Raw genomic sequence first — 25,958 nt, 5'->3', positions numbered from 1 at the left:
CAAGAAGTGGCACAACCGGATCACCACAAATGTCTCCACGACTATATATGGATGCTCCATTGTTGTCCTTGTAAGTATAGGGTTTTTCCGTATGCACATTTATTTCATTTTTGGTTGCTAACTTTTGGTAGTTATGTAACATGTTTTACGATGTTGGTTATGTCTACTTACATTGCTATTGAACATTGTAATTCTTTTTTATGTAGTTGTATTACTTGGATCACCTGCATACAGCCGCTGCCCCCCATAATAAGAGTGGCACACCTCGCATTAAATTTTTTGATAAGAATAGCATAAAAGCTTTGACCAAAGCTGACAAGAGGAAGGTTCGCCATGGGGCTGAATCTTTCGGACACTGTGAAGTAAGTTATACATATTTTCACAGTTGGTTATGCACAGTTACACAGTTGGTTACTCACAGTCACTACAATTTTATTTCTAGTTCCGAAGCTCGACGGAGACATGCTATGCAGTTGGACCTAAGATCGATCGCCAATCTGAGGCAAGTTTATGATGTATTATATACATTGTTTATGATTATTTATGGAACAAATATAATACGAAGGTGGACATGGATTCTTATTAATTTTTGCTGAACAACCAGCCGGAGTGCAGGACCAATATTTTTGATGCACCGCGCCCTGGCCCCATGCCTCGGCCAACTTTTAACATCAAACTTCCATCTATCAAAGAGATGATGTCAAGTAAGATCAACGATCTCCCACATCGTCATCGATCTAAATTCACAGATATTCTTGCTGCATATGACTTGGAGGTTGACAAGTCATGCGTAGCCATAAAAGACAGCATTGACAAAATTATTGAGAAGCAATACGACATAGCAGACAAGTTTATAGAATTGATAGACGAGGTACTACGTGCCGAGTCTGAAAATTTGGAAAACGAGACTGATGAGCCACAGCAACCGGGGAATTCGGCTGATTCAGCAGGTATTCCTTATTCAGAACATTTTATCTTTTGACATGTGCATACGTTTTTTGTTATAAGTACAGTTAACAGCTTATGTTTTTGCCAAGTATACACAGCAACATTTGATTTATAATTCAAGTTTTGACATATATTATTTTCAATATAATTGTGTACAAGGACACATTGTTGATGCCACCCAGCCCACACCCGATATGCCATCCCAAGCTTCGCAGCTTGAGACCCAACTGGGTGGTACTCAGTTTGAAGAAATTCACGAAAGACAACAGCATATCCGTAGAGTCCTTGAGACCTTTCCCGACGAATCGGATGTGGTTTCAGATCAACAGGTAATTTGTCCAACGACAATACTATTTTTACTCATTATACGTACATGTATGCATACTTCTTTCTAGCAGTATGCGAACCATACTTTTTTTTGTCAACAGGATTTCTGTTTTGATGTTCGAAACATAAGTTTGAGGAACACAAATATCACACCTCAAACCACATCAGCTTGCACCTGCTTGCCCAAATTTGACGTGACACCGGAAAAAAATGTTTGTTAGCAGTCCATGTCTCATGTTATAATTACATTTTACTATACATACAACACAGTTATACTAATCATATACCTTTGTGTAGAGAGGTGCAATGGCAACAGAGGAAATGGAACACAATGACAGTGGGCCAGTTTTTGACCAGACCCCAACTCCTCATGTCAGTATGATAACATACATATTACATAATGCTTTTTATGATATTAAACTGATTTTTTTAATGTTCAACCACTTACAACCATGTTGCATTTCAGGATGATACACTCAAAGGTACTACAAACTCTGGATCTGATCCACCCCTTACAGAGCAAGAGTGTATTTGTTCTCTGTGGGATTTAATTTGTTCCAAGGACATTGACCAAAGCAGGTACATGTTACCCAAATTACGAATAACGTATTTATAAGTTTGGTTCATTTATGAAATAAGAATCTATAACTTTGTTCATCATACAGGGTTGTTATTGATTACGGTGAATACAGTGCAAACTGTATGGATATTTATGAATCTTTCGCGGAGGGCAAATGTCTTGAGAATGTCTTCATGCAGTGTTTCATTGAGTGTGTTCGTGATGATTCTAAAAATCATCGTCGAACTCTGACATCTAACAGATTAATACTTGATGTCAACGTTGGGGTAGGTTCTTCTTCACAGTTATTGTAACTATACACATAATATACTTACACACTCTATATTTTTTATAGGCTCTGTTAAATTTTGAAGAACAGGAACGTCACAGCAAGAATCCTCAGCCGTTTGATCAAAATGTCCTACAGAATTGCTTGCACAACACATTGCCTGCTTTGGTGAATCTGGATAAATGCAAGTCGGTAAGTCCCATTAACATTTTGTTCCCAGTTTCATCAGCTCATTAACTGTACATTTTAATTATCATGACTTTACAACAGCAACATGTAACCTATATTTACTTTTCTCATCAACAGATAATGGTACCTATGCTTAGCAGGGGTCATTGGACACTGTATGTGATCAATCTACACCACCGGGTTATACACATTTTAGATTCGAATCCCTATGGTATACAACTTGGTGGCACCGAATGGAAGGACTATCATTATGATCCAATTTATTTAGGTGGCAGGAAATTCCCATGGGCTAGGGTGATAATGAGTAGGCTGAGCAAAGCGTTACAACACGTTTGCCCCAACGCAGAATTTCCTAAGTTTGGTAATTTTCCATTGGATATGCCATCTAACTGCCCAACAATGAGGACAGGGTCAAATGACTGTGGATTTTTTGTGATGAGTTACATGAAGTCTTATGATCACAATGCAGGTGTCATATCTTCTTTCAATCAACCAGTAAGTGACTGTGCTAACTGTTTCTATAATCCGGTTGCCATCAGTTGTACATGTTAGCTATAGACGTGTCTAATGCACGCTATGCTTTTATTGCAGGACAATTCCCGAGACCTACGTGCTCATGCCCTTCATCAACTCACATTCCATCGCATCAACAAGGCGTTGCCACTTCCATTAGATATCCAGAGATTTATGTTTGCGCGCAATTAGTGAACTATGTCAGAACTAAGCAATGGTGTGGGCAATGTACCGTTCTGTGGTATTTTGGCCATTATTGTCAGTTAACAAATGTAGGAAGCTTCCTTATATGTGCTGTTTTCAGAACAATTGTCATGCTACTTTGTCTTAGGGGTGTTACCCAGGTTCTTTCTGTGAACTTTAGTTGGCTGGATACTTATGGTTATGTTGCGAATATGAGAACATCAGATGTTTTCACTTCTGTGTGCTTTAAATATGATCTTTTTTATGTTATGAAGATGTTATATGTATACCTCATTCCTTAATATTACCATCTGTTTATATGCGAGTATCATCCAGGCTATATACGATGTTTCCTACTTCAAATTATGCAACATTAGTAAGCAATATACGCTCTATTTATCAGATTTCAACAACTTTATATCTTAGATTATTCGTATCAGATACAACAGACTACTCGCGCGCCTGACTCACTGCTGTCGTTATCAACAGTACTGGTATATAGTTTACAAATTATACGATCATCCCACAAGTTATCTACGATGTTTTGTAGTTCCAGTTACGCAACATTATTAAGCAATATACGCACCATTTATTAGATTTCAATATCCACCTCTATATAAATCAGTTGCCAAACAAGCAATGTTTATTGTAAAAAAGAAATTAATCGTATCTCATACAACAGTCTAATCACTGTCGGACTCACTACTATCGAAATCATTTGCGTGTTTTTTTGATGTTGTTGTCTCATTCCAATCAGGAGCTTTACTGCCACCCTTGTTCCTAGATCCTGGAGGTCGTCCTCTCTTACGTCCAGCAAGGCTTGCCAACCTTTGTCTATTTTCCTCCATTGACAAACATGTCCTACTGTTGTGACCATCAGCAATTCCACACTTCTGACATTTCCTGGTCATTTTCTTTGTACCTTTTGCTCCCAATTTAATAACCCTTTCTTCACTCCCCTTTATTGTTCTTCCTTTGGGTCTTGAGTTATTTAGTCTTGCCAAGCTTATCCCATCGACTGCAAATTCCAGTTTCTGCAATTCAAAAGTAAATACTTCTCAGCATATAATATTATGTAGTCCAACATACAGTATTTATACCATTATTACCTTTCTGGCATTATCATTTTGTTCACTGACACCACTAACATTCATTATTGCGTGATCATGCAAATTAACCTGTAATTGACAACACATTTTGTTAAGCTCAATCATAACCCAATAACTCAAACGTATAAATCATGTATATGTATAACTGCAAATCAGTAAAGTTGTTAAAGATATTACCTCTTCTAATGGACGTATTGGTATATGTATTTGATCATTGGCCACATCTTGTTCAAGTATAATAGATACGTCTTGAATTTCCTGAAAATTTGGATGAAAGATCATTATACATCATTTACAAATAAACATTCACAACATTACGATCCAAACCTTGTTATTCCTTTCGTCAAATTCATCATCCTTTTCGTTGTCTCTATTGGCTTCATCATCGTCCTGAGATTTCACACCTCATCAATATAATATGATTAATAATATGTTACAACATACATATTAAAACATTACATACCTGTATACCATCTCCTCCACTAGTTCCACAAGTTTCCTCAACGTCTATATCTGTTTCCAAACGCGAAAGTACTTCGAGAAGCTCATCCATTACTGTTAGGGCTCTATCATTTCCTGCTTTGGATAAACTAGCATGATGCACTACTTTCATTGCCTTTTTAAGCAACATCTTCTGTCTATATGACTTAGTTTCTCCATCCTTCCCCTTCAAATTCCTATCATCTCTTGAAAACGGAACATCTTGCCTTGCAGAGGTGGTGTATCTTTGTAAAATATATTCTTTCGGTATCCGGTCAATCTGAAGATGCATAAACGCGCGTAGTACATGTACACAGAATAGCCCTATAAAACAATAACGATCTTAAGATTTTGTTCATATGTTTTCAATGTATATATTTACTATTTAGTACTCCATACCTGTATGTTCCCAATGTTTGCATTCACAAGTATACTTTCCTGCATCTTCATCAGCTGTGACTTTGAATTGGTGCTGTCCCCAAACAATTTTATTCGATCTAGTTGTATGTTGCACCACCCAATCATTTGCACCCCCTTCTTCGTCGTGCATTATCTTGAATGCGGTTGCATATTTCAAAGATTCCTGGAATCTACACATCACAGCCCTTGTGTATGCTCTTGCAACCCTTATCTCAAACATGTATAGCGTGTTCGTTTCCTTTTGACCCTGTGGCATATATAATGCAAATTAGTTTACACTTATATTAAAGTATCAATATACGACATAACAATTTTATGCTCACCATGCTTCCGACTGCTTCTTTTGACTCTTTCATCTTTCTACTGTGTAGAAGTTTCATCATTTGCTTGGCGAATTGATGAAGCGGAGTATTTGCATCAACATGTGCACTTTTGACAAGCCTGTTCATGCTTTCGCTACGCTGTGTAGACAACATTAGACCACAATAATGATTTTTAAAAAAAGCAGGCACCCAATCCTTACGTATTCCATACAGCTTATCCAGAGTACTGTTATCGTGCAGATCAAAATCTTCAAGTAGCATTGACCATGCAGTTTCAAACTCCAACTCAGTCAAAGGATGATGTATTATAGATTGAAACCGTGTCTTAAAGTCCATTTCCTCAAATCTTGCATACAACTTGTTTAGAAAAGGCATATACCTATTTTGCACATGCCATAGACATAATCGATGTATTGTGTGTGGGAAAACCCTCTTGAGGGCTACTGGCATTGCAGGATCTTGATCTGCAAACATATATGACAAAATTGTACAAATCTTATTCCATGTTATATAAAGAAAATAATATCTAATTTAAGCCATATTTGATGTATATACATTTAATTCATTATTATCAGTCGTACCTGTCAGCATCACTCGTGGCCCTTCGGTTCCCATGCATGTTTTGAAGGCGTTGAATACCCATTCAAATGTATCAACAGTTTCATCCCCCAACAATGCGAAAGCAAATATAGTGCAATGTAGGTGGTGATTTGAACCAACAAACATACCTAGTGGTTTTTCATACAGATTAGTCTTATGTGTTGTGTCAAATGTAACCGCATCACCAAAATCAATGTAATCCCCTTGCTGGCTTGCATGTGACCAAAATATGCTTAAAATCTTGCCTTCTTTATCCAATTGGAAGTCAGAGAAAAATTGTGGATTATCCTTTTTGCAGGATGCAAAAAAGGATAGTAGCTTTGCCACATCATTTGCATTTCTTTCTCGTTGCTTTGCCTTTTTCCTGAAATTATTGTGAAAATTTAGCATTAGGCGGAAACAACAATCAGCAAATATCAATTATGTATATCAATCGGAACATATCATAAACTTACAGATTATACATGTCCTGTGCTGTTACAGGCACACTCTCAGGACCACCGTGCATTTCTGATACATAATCCATAATACAATGTTGCGGGATTCGACTCTCTTGCATTGAACTTATGAACTCCATGTATTCAGGATCATGCGTCTTGTTGCATTGTAATTGATTCTTTTCGGTATCCTTTTTAAAAAATTCATGATTATGATCCAAGTGCAACAGATCAATACGCACTGATATAACTGTCTCTTTTGCATCATCATAAATTTTTTTAAGTTTCATACCGGCCTTGCATTGTGTCCGTTTCGAACTGGTACTACGTACCTTTGGGTTTGATATTCCCCTTACTGATCTTTTGCCTTCCATCGAGCAATTCAACCACTTACAATTTTTCCGTTCCCTATACTTTTTCAATGGAAATCCAACTTCATATGCATACCTACTATAAAATTTATATGCTTCATCCACCCCACTGAATGTCATACCAACTTTAGGTACTAATCTCGGATCAATTGTAACTTCCTGTGCAAAAATATAAATTGTATCATCTATGGTACCCTACATATTTTTATGTTGTATGTAGATCATAACAAACTTCAGGCAAAAGTTTCACAGTGTATGCACAATATAAATACTGAATGTCACACCATCTCTAGCTGCCTTATACTGTATACAATTCAACGTACAATACTGAAAATTCAAATCAGTTCAATATTACTTACATGTCTCTGCAGAATCACTGGTGTGTCCTGTTCATGATCACCAATAGTACGCATAGTATTAAGGTGCTGTCCTCCTTGATTTACTGTCATCCTTGATGCCTCAATTATGGTCTGTTCATCAACCCCTGGGGCCCTCAGAGCTGCTGGTGGAGTAATTGCGTCTACAGCAGTAGCTGATTCTGTATGCGTAATTCCATCTGACGCTAACTGGTACCCTCCTTGTTCTTCTTCCTGCACCATTGTTACGATATCCAAGCATTGATTTTGTCGATGAACAGACGTCGGCGTCGCATACTCACTTATGGTCTTGTTTCCCCACGGCGCCGCCATCTTCCAGAGCAAATACGCCCTTCACCTAGCAGCGGACTATCAAATGATGCGTACTCTCCACTTTTCTGGAAGATTATGATTTTTTTCCCTGTACCAAGCGTATATCCAATATCGTGGACGCATATTTCACGGCGCATATCCATTACCCGCTGAATTTTAGGATCGTGGCCACGCTGATCGTGGGCGCTCTGATCGGGGGAGTAACAGTCATCTATGCAATTTTATACATATCTTTACGGTGTCGTAACTGTCTGTTTAAATGCGCTTCCCCCTTTTACGGGTTACACGTCACCGATCCACGTACGAACACGTGGCCCACGTTGGTTTACGCATATTTGTACAAGCTATTATACTTGCATAACTGTAGTGCATTAAAACGGGCCGCCTGGATCGATCCATTCGGTTCGACCACTTTCGGCTCGTCTGGCTGGGGCTCCGCGCACCTATATGAAGCCCAGGGCTTCCATTACCAACGCCCTATATATATATATATATATATATATATATATATATATATATATATATATATATATATATATATATATATATATATATATATATATATAATGAGCAAGTACTACTTCCAAAGTAATCATAATTATTTTATGTAAAACAAGTATATGTATGTGGATTCACCTTGAAAGCTACTTGCGCAATGTTGCATTTTCTTCTTTTTTTTGCAACGAAGGGGAATTATATAGCAAAACTCGTTACAGTGCCTTTTCGGAATTACGTGTACAAAAAAAGACAAAGTGATTGATTGAGATTCTTTCATTGTCTTCCTCTTCGATGGCCGCATCGAACGTGGCCTTGTTGGACACCAAAGCGAAACTAGTGGGCATGTGACAAGATCCAACATTTTGGAGCTAATCCGGAACACATGTTTGGAAGCAAGACTAATGAAGGAAGGGGTCTAAATAGTAAAGGAATTTTTGGTCTCTCGATCCCCTTCATTAGGCCATCAAATTTCACTTTTACAAACAGTATAAAATATCTTATCTACAGTTCTATGTCCCCTATTTTATAGGATCTACCGAAAATGACCTGAACCTTCTTCCAAACAAGCCCGTAAAGTAATATAAGAACATCAACAACAACAGTAGTTCCCCTTCTGTCATGCTAGACTCAGCACCTCAAACACTTGATTTGTCATGCTAGACTCAGCATGGTTTTCTCTCCGGGACTATCACGAGGTCTATGACTCATGGTTTAAAAAAAATAACTTCTGGTCGGGAACAGAAAGGGCTGCAACGCGAGGGGGGGGGGGGGGGGGGGGGGGGTGCATAATAATGGACGAGGATTCTCAGAGATGGTATGGCAAAGCAAAGGTGTGCCCAGCCAGCAGCCTACCTGTCCAACGCGAGAACCTTCCAAGGCTCCAAGCCTCCAACCAGGCGAAAGCGCCCAGCCTACCAAGCTGCAGCTCAGATCTGTAGCCACGCTCACCTCTTTCGGAGCCATCTTGAGACGGCAACGTCACCAGGCACACGCCCGTGCCAGCTTTTGTATTGTTGCCCATAGTTTTTTGCTTGATTACTACAGATGAACTAACACCAGGAACAAAACAACCCCTGATTTTTGACTTGGCTGTCTTTTGTAGATGCAGTGTGCTTCGTGGGTTTTCACATAGACAGAGGAGACCAATATTCTTTCACATAGACAGAGGAAGGTGCACCACCCTTTTCTTCATCGCAAACGACGACAGCTTGTGCTTACAGAATTGAGTGTAAAAATATCAGAAGACAGAAAGTCAGGCAGGCATCCTATTCACTAGTAAGTTGCCCGCGCCTCGCGCGACTTTGATTGATACGTTTACACAATTAACAGATCGTTGTTGTAGACATCATGTAGAGGTAATAGAATTAATTGAACTGCAGTATTAAAATGTCTTGGTCTAGAAATATATAGCATGGGCAGCTTATATGATATATTACAACGGTTTTGTATATAAGCATATGAGTGTATATTGGAAACTTAAATATCTCTTCTGTGGCCCCTATGCTTCAACGACGAATGCACTTTTAGACATCACGTCGATATGCAAAAGAAGGGAATAACATTGAAGCATGGTATTGGTTGAGCGTGTAGCATTATTTGGGCATCTGTATACAACTGCTGGACGATGATGATGCATCCACAGAGATCAATGATTAATGCACTTACATCACATATTGTATTGCAGCCTGGCAACATCCTTTTGAAAACGCAACCAAATCCTCCTTTGCCAAGTTTTTCAGAGTTACCACGAAACTTGCATGGTCACTCACCGTTCAGCATTGTAAAATTTGCTTGTGTCTCAACAAAAGAATCAGAGAAATAACAATAAGGGTTGTCACATGAATCATCCATCCAAGAAACACTTTTTTCTAGAAAGAAAATAGAGGTACAGTTCTAGAACTTGACTGTTGTCTGGTTGCCATATGTACATACATATGGATGATATTTAGATCAGAGTCCAGAACTATTGTTCTGCAGCTCCGAAAACCATAGTAGGCAACCTGCACTAAAAAGCAAAGGCAGTACAGGTACAATCCCTTTAGCAAGCAGATTCACATTCATTTATGTTTGTAACTTCCAAGTTCCGATGTGAAAGCTTCCAAGGGATATCTATGGATGCTATATTGGATAAAATGTCACTTCTCCATTTTCACATTTTAGAGGACCATTTATCAAACAATCAGCAACAATCCATTCATATGTCGATAGTGAATTAAAACCAACTGGGCATAGACAAGGGCCTAACAATGAGCAAAGGCTGTAAGATCCACAATATGAATAAAAAATCACACGAACTTTTCTGGGGTAGACAACAAAATAGAACCACAACCCCCTTGCTTACCGAATCTAATCGTATGTTAATTTGAAGTGTTAATTTGAAGCAAGGAAACACAAGACTGATCAAGGAGGGAAGTAATAATGCAAAGGAAGATGAGCATACGTACCTCAAACTGTCTGTGCACACCATTTTAGGGGATACTCTTCTTGTCAATCCCCAACGAAGTATGTGCTTAGTCCCTCCTAACCAAATTGGTATAAGAAAAAGATCTACTGGTCAGTCAAAAGCGTGAATCGCAATGCTCTACTGTGCAAGTCCAACAAGGTTGCTCGCCTGCCAGGCATATGGATTCTATCATGACACGTTATGCAGTCAACATGATGCTGATCTGTTGGGCATCTATCTTTCAGTGACCTTGGTAAACCAATTTTTGTCTCCACAAATGAACGTAACTGATGTGAAGAGTCCGACAATACCCGTTGCCTCGTCAATGCCAACATGCTTCTCAGTTCTCATGGAACCAAGAGGCTTTGATAGACAACGGGCTCTTGGGGTGAGGCATTTCGCCGAACGCCTTCAGCTCGTCCAGCATGCCCGGTGCACCTGATGTGAGCCACGCAGCACACACTTGCGTCTAGGCATCTGAAGCATCTCGCTCACCTTGTCTTGTCCTCCCCTGCTTGCTTTTCTATGTCATGCCTAATCTTGGAGCAGCTAGTCTGTGACGGAAATTGTTACACATAACACAAAAATAATAACACAAAAATAATAGGAGGACAGACAAATGGCAAGAAGAAGAAAGGCACCTTGAGGGCTATCCGTAGGCGGTGAAAGGGAGGAGGTAGGCGAAGGGGAAGGGAATGGAGAAGAGCTATCAATGAGATTGACGTACTCGCGGTGGACACTCAGTTTAGGGTCCGTGCCTGATGTTGACGAGATTTCAGACAGTTAGGTTGAAGACGATCTTGTTGACCTCGTCGAGGAGGCAGACGGCGGCGACGCTGGGCTGGCCACAGTCTAGCGAGGACAAGGCAGTCGATGTGCGCCAAGTCGTCCTGCTCCGGCCCTCCCACCTTCTTTCCCGCGCCCCACTCTATCGTGTACTTCTCCTGCTCCTCCAACTCATCTAATCTCGCCCCGAGGCTGGCCATGCACCAGCTTGTCGCTGCCGTGCTTGAGGACGATGAGAGAGCAAACGAAGTTCGGGCTGTCAAACGCGCCGAGGAGCAGGGTGCACGGTGCGGTGACCACCAACAGCGTCACCGGCGACGAAGAGCGCGGTGACTTTCTTTTTTTCCCTATTTCGACTGTGTGCCTTCCTTAGCGTCGAGCAGAGCGCGGTTGTGCTGGGAGGGGGAGTGAATGGGGCATCGACCACCAGTGGGGTCTAGAGGATTCCAGTAGCGTCGGGCGGATGGTGGACATGTGCGATGAGAACTTGCTGTGTTTGGTAGCCGCCAGCGTAAGATCGGACGGCTGAGAAACTATACGGTGACGTGGACGCACGGGAGCGCATGTTTCCATCCCGCTTTGTATATATAGAATTTCGACTGTGTGCCTTCCTTAGCGTCGAGCAGAGCGCGGTTGTGCTGGGAGGGGGAGTGAATGGGGCATCGACCACCAGTGGGGTCTAGAGGATTCCAGTAGCGTCGGGCGGATGGTGGACATGTGCGATGAGAACTTGCTGTGTTTGGTAGCCGCCAGCGTAAGATCGGACGGCTGAGAAACTATACGGTGACGTGGACGCACGGGAGCTCATGTTTCCATCCCGCTTTGTATATATAGAATTCCCTCCTTTCGTCAAGATAACTTACTACCTACCTTTCTTTTTATCTACAAAAGAATCATTTCCTTAGACATGTAAAAAGAAAAAAAAAAGAGAAACAGATGGCTCTAAAAGAAGTAAGAACAGGGGAAAAAAAAGAAAACCTCAAATGACTAACAGAGAGCAAACCACTCTTCTACCTATCCTTTTCGTTTACTTGTTTCTTAATTCCCTGTCTCTCTGTATGTATACCCCCATCATCTACCATGGAAGGCTTCCAGTGGCCGGGTCTGCGAACGCCTTCTGCACGAAATCCTTAAGCCCGGTGTCGTACACTTCGCAGAACCGGCGCGGCCAGTCCTCCGGCTCCACCGGCCTAGTCCCCAGCCCCGGCGCCCTGTCCCTGGACCCGACGTTCTCCTCGTCCCGCCAGTCGGCGACGTAGGTCGCGACGCGCCCGGAGAACTTGTCCTTGAACACCTCCCAGACCTGGTACTTGTAGTGGTTGACGAGCATGGCGCCCTGCCCGACGTTCACGTACCTCGCGCCTTCCCTCAGGTGGAAGTGGTGCACCACGTTGACGAGCGACGGGTTCAGCGCGTCGGGCCTCACGATCGACTTGTGGCGCTCCGGCGCGGCGAGCCGGCAGGTGTAGCCCGTCGTCACGCCTTGCTTGGGGATTCTGGTCCGCCCCGAGGGCCCGAAGCTGTGGCAGGCTGTCCTCAGCTCGCCCACCCGCGGCCTGTTCGAGTAGCTCCGCAGGATGTCTGGCAGGGTCGTCTGGTTGCCGGGGAAGTGGAGGAACTCGTCGACGTCGATGAACCCCACCCACTCGCAGCTCTCCCGGGCCCTCAGAGCGCAGTGCGCGAAGCCAGCCTCCTGGGACTTCGTCCACGGCCACAGGTGGCGCGTCACGTTGTGCGTCGACGGGTCCATGGTGCCGAGGACCTGCTCGATGCCGTCGTCGCTGTTGTTGTCGTAGATGAACCACCGCTCCACGCCGATGCGCGAGTGGTAGATGATCCATTCCCTGAGGAACCTCGCCTGGTTGCGGAGCATGGTGCACACGCACATTGAGTGCGCCTTTGGCCGTCGTCGATGATGCCTGTAGTTGTGCCGAGGAGGAAGTGGCTCAGGTTCAGCGATCGAGGGCAGCGTGGAGTCCCTCTGCCCCTTCGTTCTGATGGAGACCAACATCGGCTTGTCATTGCCATTGCCATTGCCGTTGGGATCAGTTGTCATCCTGAGGTGCCGGCGAACGCGAGCTGGAGTCACGCACCGGAAAACCTCTTGTGCGGCAGAAATCACAGGGGACGTGAGCACACGCTGCTTTGGCTTCCACAGATCACGGCCAAAGACGCACTGGTACCTCGACGCCACACCCAACCGGCCTGGCCGGAGGTTCATCCCCTTGGCGAACACGACGGTGGAGTTGTCCCTGCTGTCAACGAGCGCAGCGTACACAAGCCTGTCCCACTGCAGCGGCGCCACCGGAGGGGACAGGGACAGGGACAGAGAGACGTCCACACACGATGGCTCGGCAGGGCAGTGGACGAGGCTGGGTCCATCGGGTGAGGAGGCGGCCAAGAGGGGTCGGTGGCGGCGCAGTTCCGAGGAGTTGGCGGGGGAGTACAGGCACTGGAACCGCTCGGGAGATGGCAGCAACGGCCCGTCCTTGAGGATCAGGAGTACACGGTCCGGCATGGCGACCGCGTGCCGGATTTGGACTGACGGCAGCACGGTGGTGTCGGCGCTGCTGCCACCTCGCCGCGCTCTGGCATCGGAGGAAATGGCGTTCAGGGTTGCCGCCGGCCACGCCGTCCTGAGCACTGGCCGGAACGTTGCTGCATCAGAGACAAGAACATGAGCACCTCGTCTATAGTGAAGAAACAAAGCAAACGGATGGACAGACACATTCTTCATGTGATGGCGTGAGTTTTTCCTGATGTATTCACTTGGTAACGTTCCATTCCAACCCAGGTCAGGTGCGTTTCCAGTGAACTCATTAGCAAATAGACCGAAACGAAATCCGAATCCAACGCAAATTTCCCGCGAGTGGTACGACCGCATTCAGATCTACCGCAACGCCCCCACAAAAAAAAAAGGAACCGCCTTTTTCCTCGTCTTCCCAACAACGAACACCAAACACATACCAAAATCGTATCTAAAAAACGAGAAATTTGTCGCCCCAATAATTGTTAATACCACCACGCTCCAAGCACAAGATTCTCGTGACAATACAATTCCGGCGACCCGCCTAAACCCCACCAAGATCCGAGAGTCCACGCCGGGAGAAGGCAGAAAGTTCAGTGAGGAGGCAAATGGGGAGGGGAAGGCTGAGCTCACCTCCAATGACGTGCACGCCGCCGAGGACGACTACGCCGGCGCACAGGAACGCGAAGAGCGCAGCGAAGACACGCCGCTGCGGCGCCGCCGCCACCGACCGGTGGGCCCTGGCAGCAGGCGAACCGCCGCCGCCGCCGCTGCCACTTCCAGCCGCCGCACCGCCCTTACAACTCCCGAGCCTGCTCAGCTTCCTCTCCTTCGCCGATATCGCCATCGCCGGCGCCAGTCACAACCGCCGCTGCCGCTCCGGCAGCAGCCCAGATCCCAAAGCGGCGGCAGCGAGCCTCACAGGCCCACAGCATCCGCAACGCGCTACGGGGAGTCAGGGAGCATCGGCGCCCCGCCAATATCTCGACGGTTAGTTGGTTGCCGTGGACGAGGGAGAGAGAAGGCGAAGCGGCGGCGGGGGCCGGCGAATCCGGAGCGGTCAGTTGCGTTCGCAAGGAAGGAAGCTTGCTTTGCCGACTCCTGCTGCTGCAGCAGTGCCTGGTGGGCAACCGGCGCGTTTATACCTGCGCCCACGCCTCTGACCGGTGGGGCCTGCGCGTTCCTCCTGATCCCACACGTCGGTGGCGTGAGGCACGCCGCGAAGCGCGGTCCTGCGACGCGTGGCTGGGAATGACGTGTGGGCCCGTTGAGACGTGTGGGGTCGCTTCTAACGGCACGGACACGTCGGGCCAATGGGGCGGCGGCTTCGCTGGGTGTGGTTATTTCATATGGACGTGCTGTATGACAGTGGGGTCAGAAAGCATGGGTCCACTATGCCAGTTACCGAGGTTGGGGGTAGGCGTTGGTGTCTGGTGATTTGGATGCAACGGCAATAATTGATGCGCACATGGGGGGGAAAGGTATTATTCTGCAATTCTGCCTGTCCCTTGATGGAATTTTATCTTCTACTCCTGAATATAACTAGTCATACTTCTCACATATAACACAGCAAGGTTCTCTTTTCATTCCCATTCACTTTATTTCTTTGCTTCGATGCAATTATTATTAGGGAGCAGAAACAATAAACAATAATATGGATGAATAAAAAAAAGCAGATTTGGCAGAGCATGGAAAGAGAATGCCATGAACGCCAGAGTTGGCAAAACATGAATACATATTACTCATGCATCTGAATCTTCTATGCAGCATGCGTCCCTGGTTTCGCAGCATGTTTTTTTTTTGAACTTTAGACCCTCACAAAAATACTGGAGCCCTGTTTTTACCATTTAATTTTGTGAATGTGAGGTTTAGTTTGTAGAAGTTGATGGCTACTTCCCTGTCGGTTAAAAACTTGTATGAGGGGGCGAACGAACGAGAGAGGGAGTTGAAAACCTGCATTCAACCAATCTGGAGGGCATACAGAAAAGCCATCATAAAGAAAGAAAGAAAGACACTTGTCCTGGTAAAATGCTTTATTGACCGTCCTGCTGTTCCTTCCTCTGCCTTTGTCTTTCTGTACAATTTTCCTCTTCAGCTACTGTGAACTGTGAAGCAGCACATGATGACTAAAAAGGTTTCAGAGAACCAACCGATCAATGGTTGTCCTATTAACGCTATGTCTACTACTATACCAGATCTGTCGAAGTGGTTTGTCCGTATGGATAATAGTCATTACCGTCTCACGAAGAAAAGAAAAAAATGGTTTAAAAGATGAGAGACCAACAGTTTAGGATTTGGCTGTGCTTAGCTTCAGCATTGGCTTTGAATGAAACGAGCCATGCCGTGTAGATGAAAAATCTTATCTGAGGCCTGAGATGCAGGAAGCGGAATGCCTGAAACACAAGAGGCACGGCAAGGGTGCTTTCTGGTCAGAGTTTGTTAGAAAGCATAACTGGTTTTCAGAACTTTTTTTTCCTGGACATGCACTACTCATGACAGAGAGTATCAAAACAGAGCAGAGTAGCACATGATTTTTCTGGTTGAGCTGGGTGCCTGGCTGCCTGGCTGCGTGTGTGTGTATAAAAGGGCAGCACCATCAAAGCTGGGAGCATGGCAAATTGGCAACCCAAACATCTATTAGCTAAGCTCTGAAGGCAAGGGTGGTAGAAAACTGAACTCTGCCCTGTTGTCTTCAGCTCCGTCTCGGTTTTCTCCAACATCTTATCTTCATTGCCACTATCGGTAGCCGCCACTGCAAAATCAAGCGGAATACTCCTACATGGATTAGAGTAAGGTACTTAGCTTGGCCAGGGAGGGAACTCCGAGCTGAAACTTGGGCAATTTCTGGTTGAGAAAGAAAAGACGAGACTTGGTTTCCACCAATTTCTCATGTTCGGTTGATCAGATGTGTAGGTGGCAGTGCAGCAAGATGAGACCTGTCTGAAGAATTTGGAAGCTGAAGGTGAGCGTTGGTGGAAACCAAGTCTCCAGCTGCACGCAAAGCACAAGATTTGGTTCCCTCCAATGTCTCATCTTCAAATGTCTCAAATCAATGCAAATCTCGAGGCGTTAGTAGGATCATTATTATCCTCCAAATACGGTGTTCCTAGTTAAGCAAAGTAATGGGCTCTTTGTTTGCACCAATTTGGCGTTTCGTGTTAGACAATTTCATATCGGGTGAACATTTCCAAATTCACTACTGACAATGTCATATATTTGTGGTTTCAGATTGGACTGAGGGGCCATCATTTGTTTTTGATGAAGTAATTGTGCAATAAATTTCTTATAAAAAGATAACTATCTACAAGTGTGCTAGCAGTAGAACTAATCATTTATTTGTGATGAAGTTTAGTGTTTCTCAGGTATGCAATATTTGGATCATTCATATTTATTTCTTGTAATGGAATATAAATGTACTTGATTGTTCCATTAATGAAAATATATATTTTTTCTTGTCTTATGTTTTTCATACACTTTGGATTGTTAACTGATACGCTTTGGATTGTTCACATACGGTATGTTTTAAATCGGTTTCAGTTATAAAAGGTTACTGTTTTGTGATACACTCGGGATTGTCACCGGCTCCACCGCCTTCGTTTTCTTCAAGTCCTTACACCCGCACCACCTCCTCGTCCACCGCCCAGGACCATCTGCGCCTCTTCCCTGATGTCCCACCACATGCATGGGGTGAAGCTGACTGGACTTTTGACACCGGCCTTCGACAGAAATCCTGAAATATCATTGGCATAAAAATGTATCGTTGACATGATCACAGTATGTAGAGGGGCAAGAAATGCAAAAGTATGACAAGGTTATGATTTCCCGTCAGAGTTTGGTAGCAAGCATAGCATAGCTGCTTCTCTGAACTATTTGCCCTCCGGACATGGACAACTCATGATAGGGAATAACAGAATGGACCAGCAACACGATGTTAAGGCTGGACTGGCGTACAAATGGGAAGCACTATAAGAAGTTTGAAGTAATGCAAACCAAACAGATGAGCTAGCTAGTCCTTTACTGCATGTCAATGACTTCAATCGAGACTAAGGATATTCTTTATTCTTGATTGAAGCCATTAACTAAGATCAAACATGCACGTTGGGTGGCTCGGCGGCGGCCGCGTGCACGTGGGCTTCGGGCGACGGTGGGCCGGCGGAGTGGCCCCGGCGGCGCTGCTGTGGTGCGCGCGCCAACGCCTCAGATCCGCCGTGTTGCGGCTGCTGCTGTCATGTCTGGTCGGCGGTGCTGGCGGCTAGTTGCAGGACACTCGCGCCCAACGACTGCTGGCTACAGTGGCCACGTTTGCCTGAGCCGGCGGCGGCTGCCGGCATCGGCTCTGGGCACGCGGCAGTGTGGCGCGGGGTGGCAAGGTAGTGCTCAGTTCCGTGTGCCCAACCGGAAGAGGAGTGGCGGCAGACGCAACTCGCGTCGATGTCCCTACAGAAGGGTTTGTGCGGAATATCAGGGCAGCGACGGCGGCGGCTGTAGCTTGACGTCTGGGGGACTTCTAAGGTGAAAGCCTCGACGGTGGTGATGCCTATGGGCGCCGTTTCACCTGTTGAGTGCGTTGTATTTTCTAGCATTGTCTTCCTTTGACAAAAGCTCTATCCAACTCAGCATGTGATGATGGTGTCTCCGATGTCACTCCCTTTCTGGAGACATCGCTTTGAACTTCGTTTCGGCCATGACGGTATCTTCGGCCATTGCTATCGCTTCTCGACGTCCGTTTTGTGGGTGGAGGTAAGGTCTTACAGCGTGAAGTCAAAGCTGCTATATCACGAATGTGGCTCGTCAACGATGACGTGAGACGAACCCCTTTTTTGTGGGTTGATTAGGAGGTTGGGCGAATGACGAGGGTGGGGCGGAGGATCAAGTTTGAAAGTCTTGTTGTTGAAGAATCAGAGCTGCCTCGCGTGCGATGTCTGGAGGCTTGGCAATAGCAACGACGGTGCACCACAATCTTTCTTCTTTCTGTGCCGGTGTTTGGGTGTAGAAGTCGTCGAGTTTCCTTTGGCCATGTGTTGCCCGTTTTAGGGAGTCGGAGTTGCTCATCCCCTGTGTTGAGCTCGGCAACGATGACTTTGGATAGGTTTTATGTGTAGGGCAGTGTGTCTGGGTTGCTTGTGCACCTGTGTAGAATTTGGACCCGATTTTTCTTAAAACTGGATCGATTTTATTCTTCTTCTTAATTGAAAGACAGAGCTCCTGCCATTGCATTTAAAAAGAAGAGAAATTATCGAATGTTTTAGATTAAAAATAATGATGGAATTTTTACTTGGTTTATACATCATCTGAGCTTAAATGTACTTAATAGTTTATATATGTTGATATGTTTTATTTATAATCTCTACTAATATAAATCACAAATTTGTTTCGCGATTTTATTTGCATTTTTTAGGCAACATTACAGTTTGCAATGCCACCGGACAGTTATCCCAAACGAAACCCATCACGGTACCAAACTTCGGATACGCGCATCCGAGTTGGTCTTGCATCAATTCAAAATTCCTCCCTCCGTGGAGAACCTTAAGCCTATCTTCAGCAGATCCTCTATCTCATTCTTTATTATAAATTTCTCCTTTGAAACAGTGTATCTTTAGTTCGGCGATACTAAATCTCGTCGTTAATTGAATTCAGAATAGAAAAATTCAGAATAAATAAAAGAAATACCCAATATCCTGTTGGAACAAGATAAAGATTCAACATAAACAAAAGAAATACCCAATATCCTGTTGAAACAAGATATTGGATATTTCTGGCTTTCCTTCCTTCAAAAATTCCTATATGTTAAGGAGAAAAACCTTATCCATTAAGGTAAGGAACTTCAAGAGCAGCTAGATCTAGAGGGAAGTTGTGAGCATTACGATTGTGCATTACCTATATGCCAAGATTAGCACGGTTGATGATATCAGCCCAAGTACTAATAACGCGACCTTGGCTATCAACTACAGATTGGTTGAAATTGAAACCATTTAGGTTGAATGCCACCCCTATTTTTCGCGCTATTGGATACAGTCTAAAAGAATGATACGATAAAACATCAATCAATGAGCACTTCATTCCAAATTTCTGTATACATCAAAGGAAGGAAAAGACATGTACAACACGATTACATATCATCACAAGACATGGCTCCAAGTTACCATTCATCATACACAAAGCATGCTATACATTTCAGCAAAATCACCATCAGCAGGCAAGAACAAGTGCTGCTCGACTGTCTTTCAAGTGCTTCTAGCAGTGCTTGGATCAAGACATTGAGCCGCAGACTAGACGTTAACATGTGGCATGAGCATCTCAGTAAAGCAGGAATGACCATTTTACATCCTTTCCTTTGTCCTCTGATGATGAAAACCGATACTGTCATCAGTGGATCACACGGCAGCCAGAACCTGAGTCCCCGTTGAAGCTTCACGGCCCACCATGTACCTCGTATTTACATGTCAGCCTGTAAAATGTTCGGTAAAGCAAGTAACACGAGGCAAGCAGCCATCCATGGGCAGTTACATCAGCATCTACTTGATCCTGCCAGAAAGAGCTAGCTGCTCGTATGCAGCCAGCAAGGCTAGATAGCTAGAGGAACTCTGCTGACGAGCTACAGCCTGGGCAGTCGGCAAGACGAGCTACTTCACCTCCTTTGACGAGGCAATTTCTTCTAGGCGCTTCCATCTAGCCTCACATCTTGACCTCATGCCGGCTTCTTGAGCTTCCTCTTCCTCAAACTTCTCGCGACACTCCTCGAACAGTGCTGGGTCGTAGTCCATGAATATTTTACGGACATTTAGACTCAGGCTCTGCACTGCCTGATTCCAATGGCCTTTCGTGTTCCGTTCTAATGCTGGGAGGACTACGGGCAGTATAACCTTGCTGTTGTGTTTGATCAAACCCTCGATGTGATTGCTGTTCCATAGGAAGAGCGCTCTTTCTGCCACCTGTGGAACAAAAGAATATGTTAGTTTCTGTAGCAAACAGTTGGGTGGAATGGCAACAGGACAGATCTTGTTTTATGACTGATTCTGGGAAAGGACCCAGCATTTCATCAGGTAAAAAGATCATGTAACAGATGGGCGTTCTGAACCCTGAGAAATTAATGTTCCATGAGTTGAACATGACTTTCTGTGGTCAAGGAATCAACTGTTCGTGCCTTCTGGACACTCTCGAAACAAGGACAATAAGGCCATGGGCCCATGGCTTCTTATTTCCTCAACTGCCTCACTCAGGGAAGAAAAGTCATTTATTCGAAAGAGGTGAATCGGCATGCTCCATAACAGCAACAGCTATACAGTTCCATGAATCTGAAAAGTGGGTGGTGCACTGAGACGACATGGAATGAAACTATGTTTGTACTGTATGTCTTCTATGTTTTGGCATGCTGTTTGGAAACCATACAATGATACTGAGCAGTAAAAATAGGAAGCATGTAAGCCATCAACTAAAATAGTACGAGCAAATTGTGAGAACACTAACAGAGATGCAAGATAAGGATATGAAACAGAATTATGACTTGACAAGAAGATTGGTCTTCATAAAGCAATTTGGACTTGTTTCAGCAGGACCCATTATTTACATTACTTTCTCATCAACCGTTTCCCAATCTTCAAATAAGTATAATTCTCAAGATACTTGAAGAAATACTAATTTTGAGATTACGGTATTGAATCCAAACAAATACAGATGAAATTTTGAATACCAGATAGAATAAACAGCCTAACTCTAGAAGGAACAAATAGGACAATAAACAGGTCCGATTATAATTTGATTAGAAGAAAAAATAACTGTTGGATTCTGGAGTGAAAATAAAAAATAAATGAAATGGACACTGGACAAAGTTCCCACACTACTAACATGTCATCATGTGTAAGTGGCAGCTAGAAAGGTCAATATTACTATTTGTGTATCAACATCAACAAAATAGTAGTATGCGCTTTACACCTATCGCTTGCTACAGCTTAGTTTTCTTGCACTTATAAACGAATAAATGATAGTCATCATGTCCCAAGCAATAAGGCAGAAATCAATGATAAATTTGAAGATGAGAACTTCGATGAACTATTAACAAGTAAATATACTATATTTATATTGTGTAACTGGCAGTCTGCTATCTCTTCTTACCTGAAAGTGAGAACTGCTTAAACATCGGGAAATCTGACGAAAAAGTGGCACCATACACCTCTGGAACTCTGCTGGCTGTGTAGCTTCCAGCACCTCCTCTAGCTCACCCAAAAACATCACCTCCTTTGAGCTATTAGTGACGGGCCAATACTTCAGTAAACCCCTAATGACAATATCAGCAAGCTTGCAATCTTTCTCAACAAACTGGGTGACACAGTAAGACAGTTGCTGATGGTACATGGCAACGCATTTTGGTTTGTGGAGTGGAATCAGTGATCGTACTAAAAACAATTTGTGCTCCTCCTTGAGTGGCAAAGCAAAGCCATTAATTATACTCCCGAAAATCTCTAACAGCTCTGCGATACCATTATGCTTCTCTGTCTCGAATATAAACCTGTAGAAGATATTATTGATCGCCTTCCTGATGAATGGACGGTGCACCATGAACTTGCCGTATATCCTGTGAAGGATCGTCTTCAAGTACTCCCTCTCCCTAGGATCCTCCGAGTCAAAGAGATCGAGAAGCCTGACAATGAAGCCGTGATCAATGTATCTCTTGGCTAGCTTCGCGTCTGTCTCGGGAGACTGAATAAACCTCAAGAACAGCTCATACACAATCTGCAGGTGCGGCCACGCCGGGTCCATGACGGGCTCTTCCTCCTCCATATCGAACAACTCGAGTGCCTTGTTCTCTCTCGGGGCAGGGGGCGGCACCCTGAACAGGTTCGCAGACACCATCCTGATGACCTCCGGCACGACGTGCTCCGGGAACTTGCCGGTGGCCGAGGTGATGTAGTCCACCAGCTCAAGCAGCGTCTGCCTCTTGACTTCCTTCTCCCTCGCGTCCTTGGTCGGGTCCGCGAAGTCGAACACCACACAGCACATGGCCAGCTTCCTGAGGAACAGACCAGGTTTCTCCGGCGCCGGCACGTCCCTGAAGCTCGGCAGCGCCTCATACCCTGCCGAGGCCGGGAACCCGTTGCTGACGCCGGCGGCCCTGGCCGCCACGAAGCTCTGGCCTTGATTCGTGGCCGTGGAGGCGTAGTTGCTGGGACTGACAAGCCTGCTAGACGTGGTCAAATCGGTGGTGGTTCTCGTATCGGCCGTCGGGCTGGGCAGCGACGGGCCCGCGCCGGCCAGCTCCTTCTCGCCGGACTTGGCCTGCTTTTTAGGAAGCCGGCCGAGGATCTGCTTAATCATGACGGGTTCTGACAAGCGTCCCTGAACGAACCCGCGCTAAAGAAATCTCCCCGGATCCATGACCCCTCCTCCACCTGAACAAATCGAACACCGTTAGGTAACGAAACGAAAAATCCATAATCCCTTCGCCTTCCCCAGAAGCAAAATTGGGGAGGCAAAACCGCACCTGCGAACCAAATCGACGCCTCCGGGGGCGAATCCGCGATCGCCGCCCTCGGAAAGCCCGCGCCTTCCGACGAGAAAACACGATCCGGCGCAGCAATAAAAGGGGCAGACCGGCGGGGTCAACAAGAAAAGGAAAAGGGGGCCGGCGGGAGCGAAAGCAAAAGGGCGAAGAAGAAGAAGAAAAAAAATCGCGGCTTTGTCACGAATTTCCGCCGCGAGTGGGCCGGGGGCGCCGCGGACTGGCCGGATTCGTTGGTGCGGGAAGCTGTGGGGATTCAGGTGGAACTCGCGGACGGAGGCGCTGGTGCGGCGGGCGGGTCTCTTCTCGCGGCGCTGGCGCAGTGGATGGATACGTCCGGGACGACGCGGCGGGGGAGACAGACACAGTAGAGGGAGGTGGTGGGCGATAGCCCACATCGGGCGAGGAAATTTAAGACGACGGCGAGGTGCATTTCTGGACCAAATCCAAGTTTCGTCGTGAAAACGGATAGGCTCCGACCGTCGGCCGTAAAAATATTCTTGGCGTACGCGTTTCGCGACGCGCCCCGCGCTGGAGAATTCCCGCTCCACGTTCATCGGTGTGGTGCCACGAAATCTATTCTCCTGCATGATTTCCTCTCTTTTTATCGTTGCAAGATGTTCTTAGCCAAAGTATCGGGACAAGGTGGCAGCAGAGTTTGTATATACGCCTTCTAGAGATGTTTTAGGAGTATTGATCCGACGAGATTTATTCGGCATAGATGCATGCTCGGGTTCTTTTCTCGACCCACGCTAACTGTTAGCGGTGTTAATCAGTGAAATAGCTAATGGTTGGCCTAGTGACAATCAGACTTTTAAAATTTTGATTTAGACTGTCTCCGACCATTTCCTCAGTATTTCTTACCCTAAGGGCTAGTTTGGAACCATATTTTTTCACGAAATTTTCATTTTCCTAAGAAAAATTAGTTCATTTTTTCTTGGGAAAATAAGAATCCCCTCAGAAAACGTAGTTCCAAAACTAGCCCTAACTGTATTGTCTATTATATTTTACTATATCACTCAAAAGATACTTTCCACACATCTACAATGTCTCCAACCATTCACCATATCCAGCCTCCATATATACTATAGTTTAGTTATTTGACATTTTTTAGTCTTTGAAGTTTTAAAAAATCATAGAATATCTGTACTACCATAATACACACTATTTTAAGGTTACATACTAAAAAAGTGTTAATATCACCAAGAAATAGAGTGATTAAGTTATGGGGTTTTGAACTCACCCCATATGTGGAAGGAGTTTCTTTTCTTCCTCATATGTGGTGGATGCTAAGAGGAGCTGTTGGAGGGGTTTTCACCATAAAACTCATCGAACGTGGAGTGAGGGAAGTGGTTCAGTGAACAGCTGGACTTGACCTTAGTTTGTATCTAGAACTACGTTATTACTATTTTTTTATAGAGGGATAAACGTTTTTTTATTTTTTTTGCATGGAGGGATAAATGTTTTTTAACTGCTGGATGGGTCTCCATCAATAATTGGCCCAATGCCCATCTTGGACCTTTGATCACGTCCTGATCGAGGTTGCCAACCCTACATGATTCCCTATATGATTGTGTGTCTCTGTCATACTGCGCTATAAATAAAAGGACAAGGGCTGACGACTCATGTGACGTAGTTCGTTAGAGCCGTATTACCCACCGATATGAACCCTAACCCCACAGTTAAGATTTATAATGAAAATGTGTTGCATATTTGCATACATTTTAATTTACTTGTCTGAGAGAGTGCACAACTAGTGATGGGAAGACATTGTCGTTCTTTGTCGTCGTCAACCTCGCTTACCCGACCGTTGCTGCCCTAGCGCAAATCTTCATCAACGAATCTGATGGCGGCCAGATCTACATCCTCTTCCTACCGATGGTACAATCTGATATTGTTTTGATCTAGTAGTTAGGAACTTGAAATTACTATAAGACACACATAGATTATCTAACTAATCTACTCCTAGATATCTCTGTTGGGTCAAACAATGACAAGATGGCAATACTTTGTTGGACATGCATCCCTTGATTTGGTGGGATTTTTAGCACACGAGAGCTCACATTCAAGGACGAGATTAATACGATTTTACCAACAAAACACTTCCAAAACTGTGTTGAACCAGTAGCTAGGAGTCATGCATAGTGCCTGTTTTTTTCGGCTTCTGGCAGCTTCTGGCCACCAAAAGCTGCTGCGGACTGTCAAACGCTCAGCTTTTCAGCCAGCTTTTATAAAATTCGTTGGGGGCAAAAACCATCCAAAATCAACATAAACACATAATTGGTTGAGTCGTTGTAATAGTAGGAATCCGGCACTTTCTAGATCCTGAGCCCTATGAACAACTTTATTTTCCTCCACACGTAATCGTAACTGTTGGGACCATGCTTCGTCGCCGAAGGTCCTGCAGGAAGAAACAGCTTCGGCTGAAGCTGTCTGCACGTGATGACCGAAGGTTGCTGTTCATGAAGCTTCGGAATTGCAAACCGACTTAAAAGTAGAATGACCTTTTAGTCCACAAGTGTTTGAGTCATTGTTGTAAACTTTTATGAGGGGCATGATTATAATTCTTCACAGGAATTATTCCTTTACTGTTCACGCATTCCTGTAATTGCAATCGCATCACTCGGGAATTATTCCTTGCCAAGGTAGAGGTATAAATGTATCTAATATTATATTTGAATACATCAACTTTATATGATATGTAAATGATGTTGTTTACTTATAGTTTACTTGTCTTTAATGCTTTATATCTCACATTATTTTATATAATC

General features: G+C 44.5%; 5 protein-coding genes and 3 long non-coding RNA genes across 9 annotated transcripts; 3 read left to right on the top strand and 5 right to left on the bottom strand.

Annotated features, from left to right (window-relative positions):
• The first annotated feature begins 1,212 nt into the window (after nucleotides 1-1,212).
• LOC103655228 (uncharacterized) lies at nucleotides 1,213-1,806 on the top strand. 2 transcript variants are annotated; one of them, XR_002268697.1, is made up of 3 exons: nucleotides 1,213-1,277; nucleotides 1,573-1,647; nucleotides 1,742-1,806. It is a non-coding gene; the product is annotated as an uncharacterized lncRNA (long non-coding RNA). The 2 variants fall into 2 exon arrangements; XR_002750461.1 differs by lacking the exon at nucleotides 1,213-1,277 and adding an exon at nucleotides 1,382-1,487.
• Nucleotides 1,807-1,953: 147 nt separating this feature from the next.
• Nucleotides 1,954-3,221, top strand: LOC109945499 (uncharacterized). Its single transcript, XM_020551820.1, has 4 exons — nucleotides 1,954-2,121; nucleotides 2,190-2,315; nucleotides 2,430-2,807; nucleotides 2,904-3,221. Exons 1-4 carry the CDS (start codon nucleotides 1,978-1,980, stop codon nucleotides 3,015-3,017), a joined length of 762 nt encoding a protein of 253 aa, XP_020407409.1. The 5' UTR covers nucleotides 1,954-1,977; the 3' UTR covers nucleotides 3,018-3,221.
• A 520-nt stretch (nucleotides 3,222-3,741) lies between these two features.
• LOC103627105 (uncharacterized) lies at nucleotides 3,742-4,188 on the bottom strand. The gene is made up of 2 exons (XR_553381.2): nucleotides 4,118-4,188; nucleotides 3,742-4,042 (listed from the first exon to the last, which is right to left on the bottom strand). It is a non-coding gene; the product is annotated as an uncharacterized lncRNA (long non-coding RNA).
• Nucleotides 4,189-4,359: 171 nt separating this feature from the next.
• LOC103654738 (protein FAR1-RELATED SEQUENCE 5-like) lies at nucleotides 4,360-5,258 on the bottom strand. The gene is made up of 3 exons (XM_020551819.3): nucleotides 4,997-5,258; nucleotides 4,581-4,921; nucleotides 4,360-4,507 (listed from the first exon to the last, which is right to left on the bottom strand). The coding sequence occupies exons 1-3, from the start codon at nucleotides 5,235-5,237 to the stop codon at nucleotides 4,424-4,426; spliced, it is 666 nt and encodes a 221-aa protein (XP_020407408.1). The 5' UTR covers nucleotides 5,238-5,258; the 3' UTR covers nucleotides 4,360-4,423.
• A 1,133-nt stretch (nucleotides 5,259-6,391) lies between these two features.
• LOC118477056 (uncharacterized) lies at nucleotides 6,392-7,936 on the bottom strand. The gene is made up of 2 exons (XM_035967595.1): nucleotides 7,108-7,936; nucleotides 6,392-6,907 (listed from the first exon to the last, which is right to left on the bottom strand). Exons 1-2 carry the CDS (start codon nucleotides 7,435-7,437, stop codon nucleotides 6,392-6,394), a joined length of 846 nt encoding a protein of 281 aa, XP_035823488.1. The 5' UTR covers nucleotides 7,438-7,936.
• A 4,040-nt stretch (nucleotides 7,937-11,976) lies between these two features.
• LOC100191983 (zinc finger (C3HC4-type RING finger) family protein) lies at nucleotides 11,977-14,778 on the bottom strand. Its single transcript, NM_001137407.2, has 2 exons — nucleotides 14,325-14,778; nucleotides 11,977-13,822 (listed from the first exon to the last, which is right to left on the bottom strand). Exons 1-2 carry the CDS (start codon nucleotides 14,536-14,538, stop codon nucleotides 12,240-12,242), a joined length of 1,797 nt encoding a protein of 598 aa, NP_001130879.2. The 5' UTR covers nucleotides 14,539-14,778; the 3' UTR covers nucleotides 11,977-12,239.
• Nucleotides 14,779-14,922: 144 nt separating this feature from the next.
• On the top strand, nucleotides 14,923-17,143 carry LOC103653115 (uncharacterized). The gene is made up of 2 exons (XR_565265.4): nucleotides 14,923-16,485; nucleotides 16,597-17,143. It is a non-coding gene; the product is annotated as an uncharacterized lncRNA (long non-coding RNA).
• Nucleotides 17,144-19,732: 2,589 nt separating this feature from the next.
• Nucleotides 19,733-23,586, bottom strand: LOC100279734 (Serine/threonine protein phosphatase 2A 59 kDa regulatory subunit B'). The gene is made up of 3 exons (NM_001152693.1): nucleotides 23,170-23,586; nucleotides 21,804-23,077; nucleotides 19,733-20,623 (listed from the first exon to the last, which is right to left on the bottom strand). The coding sequence occupies exons 2-3, from the start codon at nucleotides 23,001-23,003 to the stop codon at nucleotides 20,315-20,317; spliced, it is 1,509 nt and encodes a 502-aa protein (NP_001146165.1). The 5' UTR covers nucleotides 23,004-23,077; nucleotides 23,170-23,586; the 3' UTR covers nucleotides 19,733-20,314.
• Between the last annotated feature and the right edge of the window lie 2,372 nt (nucleotides 23,587-25,958).

The sequence above is a fragment of the Zea mays genome, chromosome 4 (genome assembly GCF_902167145.1).
Source record: "Zea mays cultivar B73 chromosome 4, Zm-B73-REFERENCE-NAM-5.0, whole genome shotgun sequence".
In the NCBI taxonomy this organism is placed as follows: Eukaryota; Viridiplantae; Streptophyta; class Magnoliopsida; order Poales; family Poaceae; genus Zea; species Zea mays.
The sequence above is the reverse complement of the archived record's forward strand: the minus strand, read 5'-3'. Positions and strand labels throughout refer to the sequence as shown.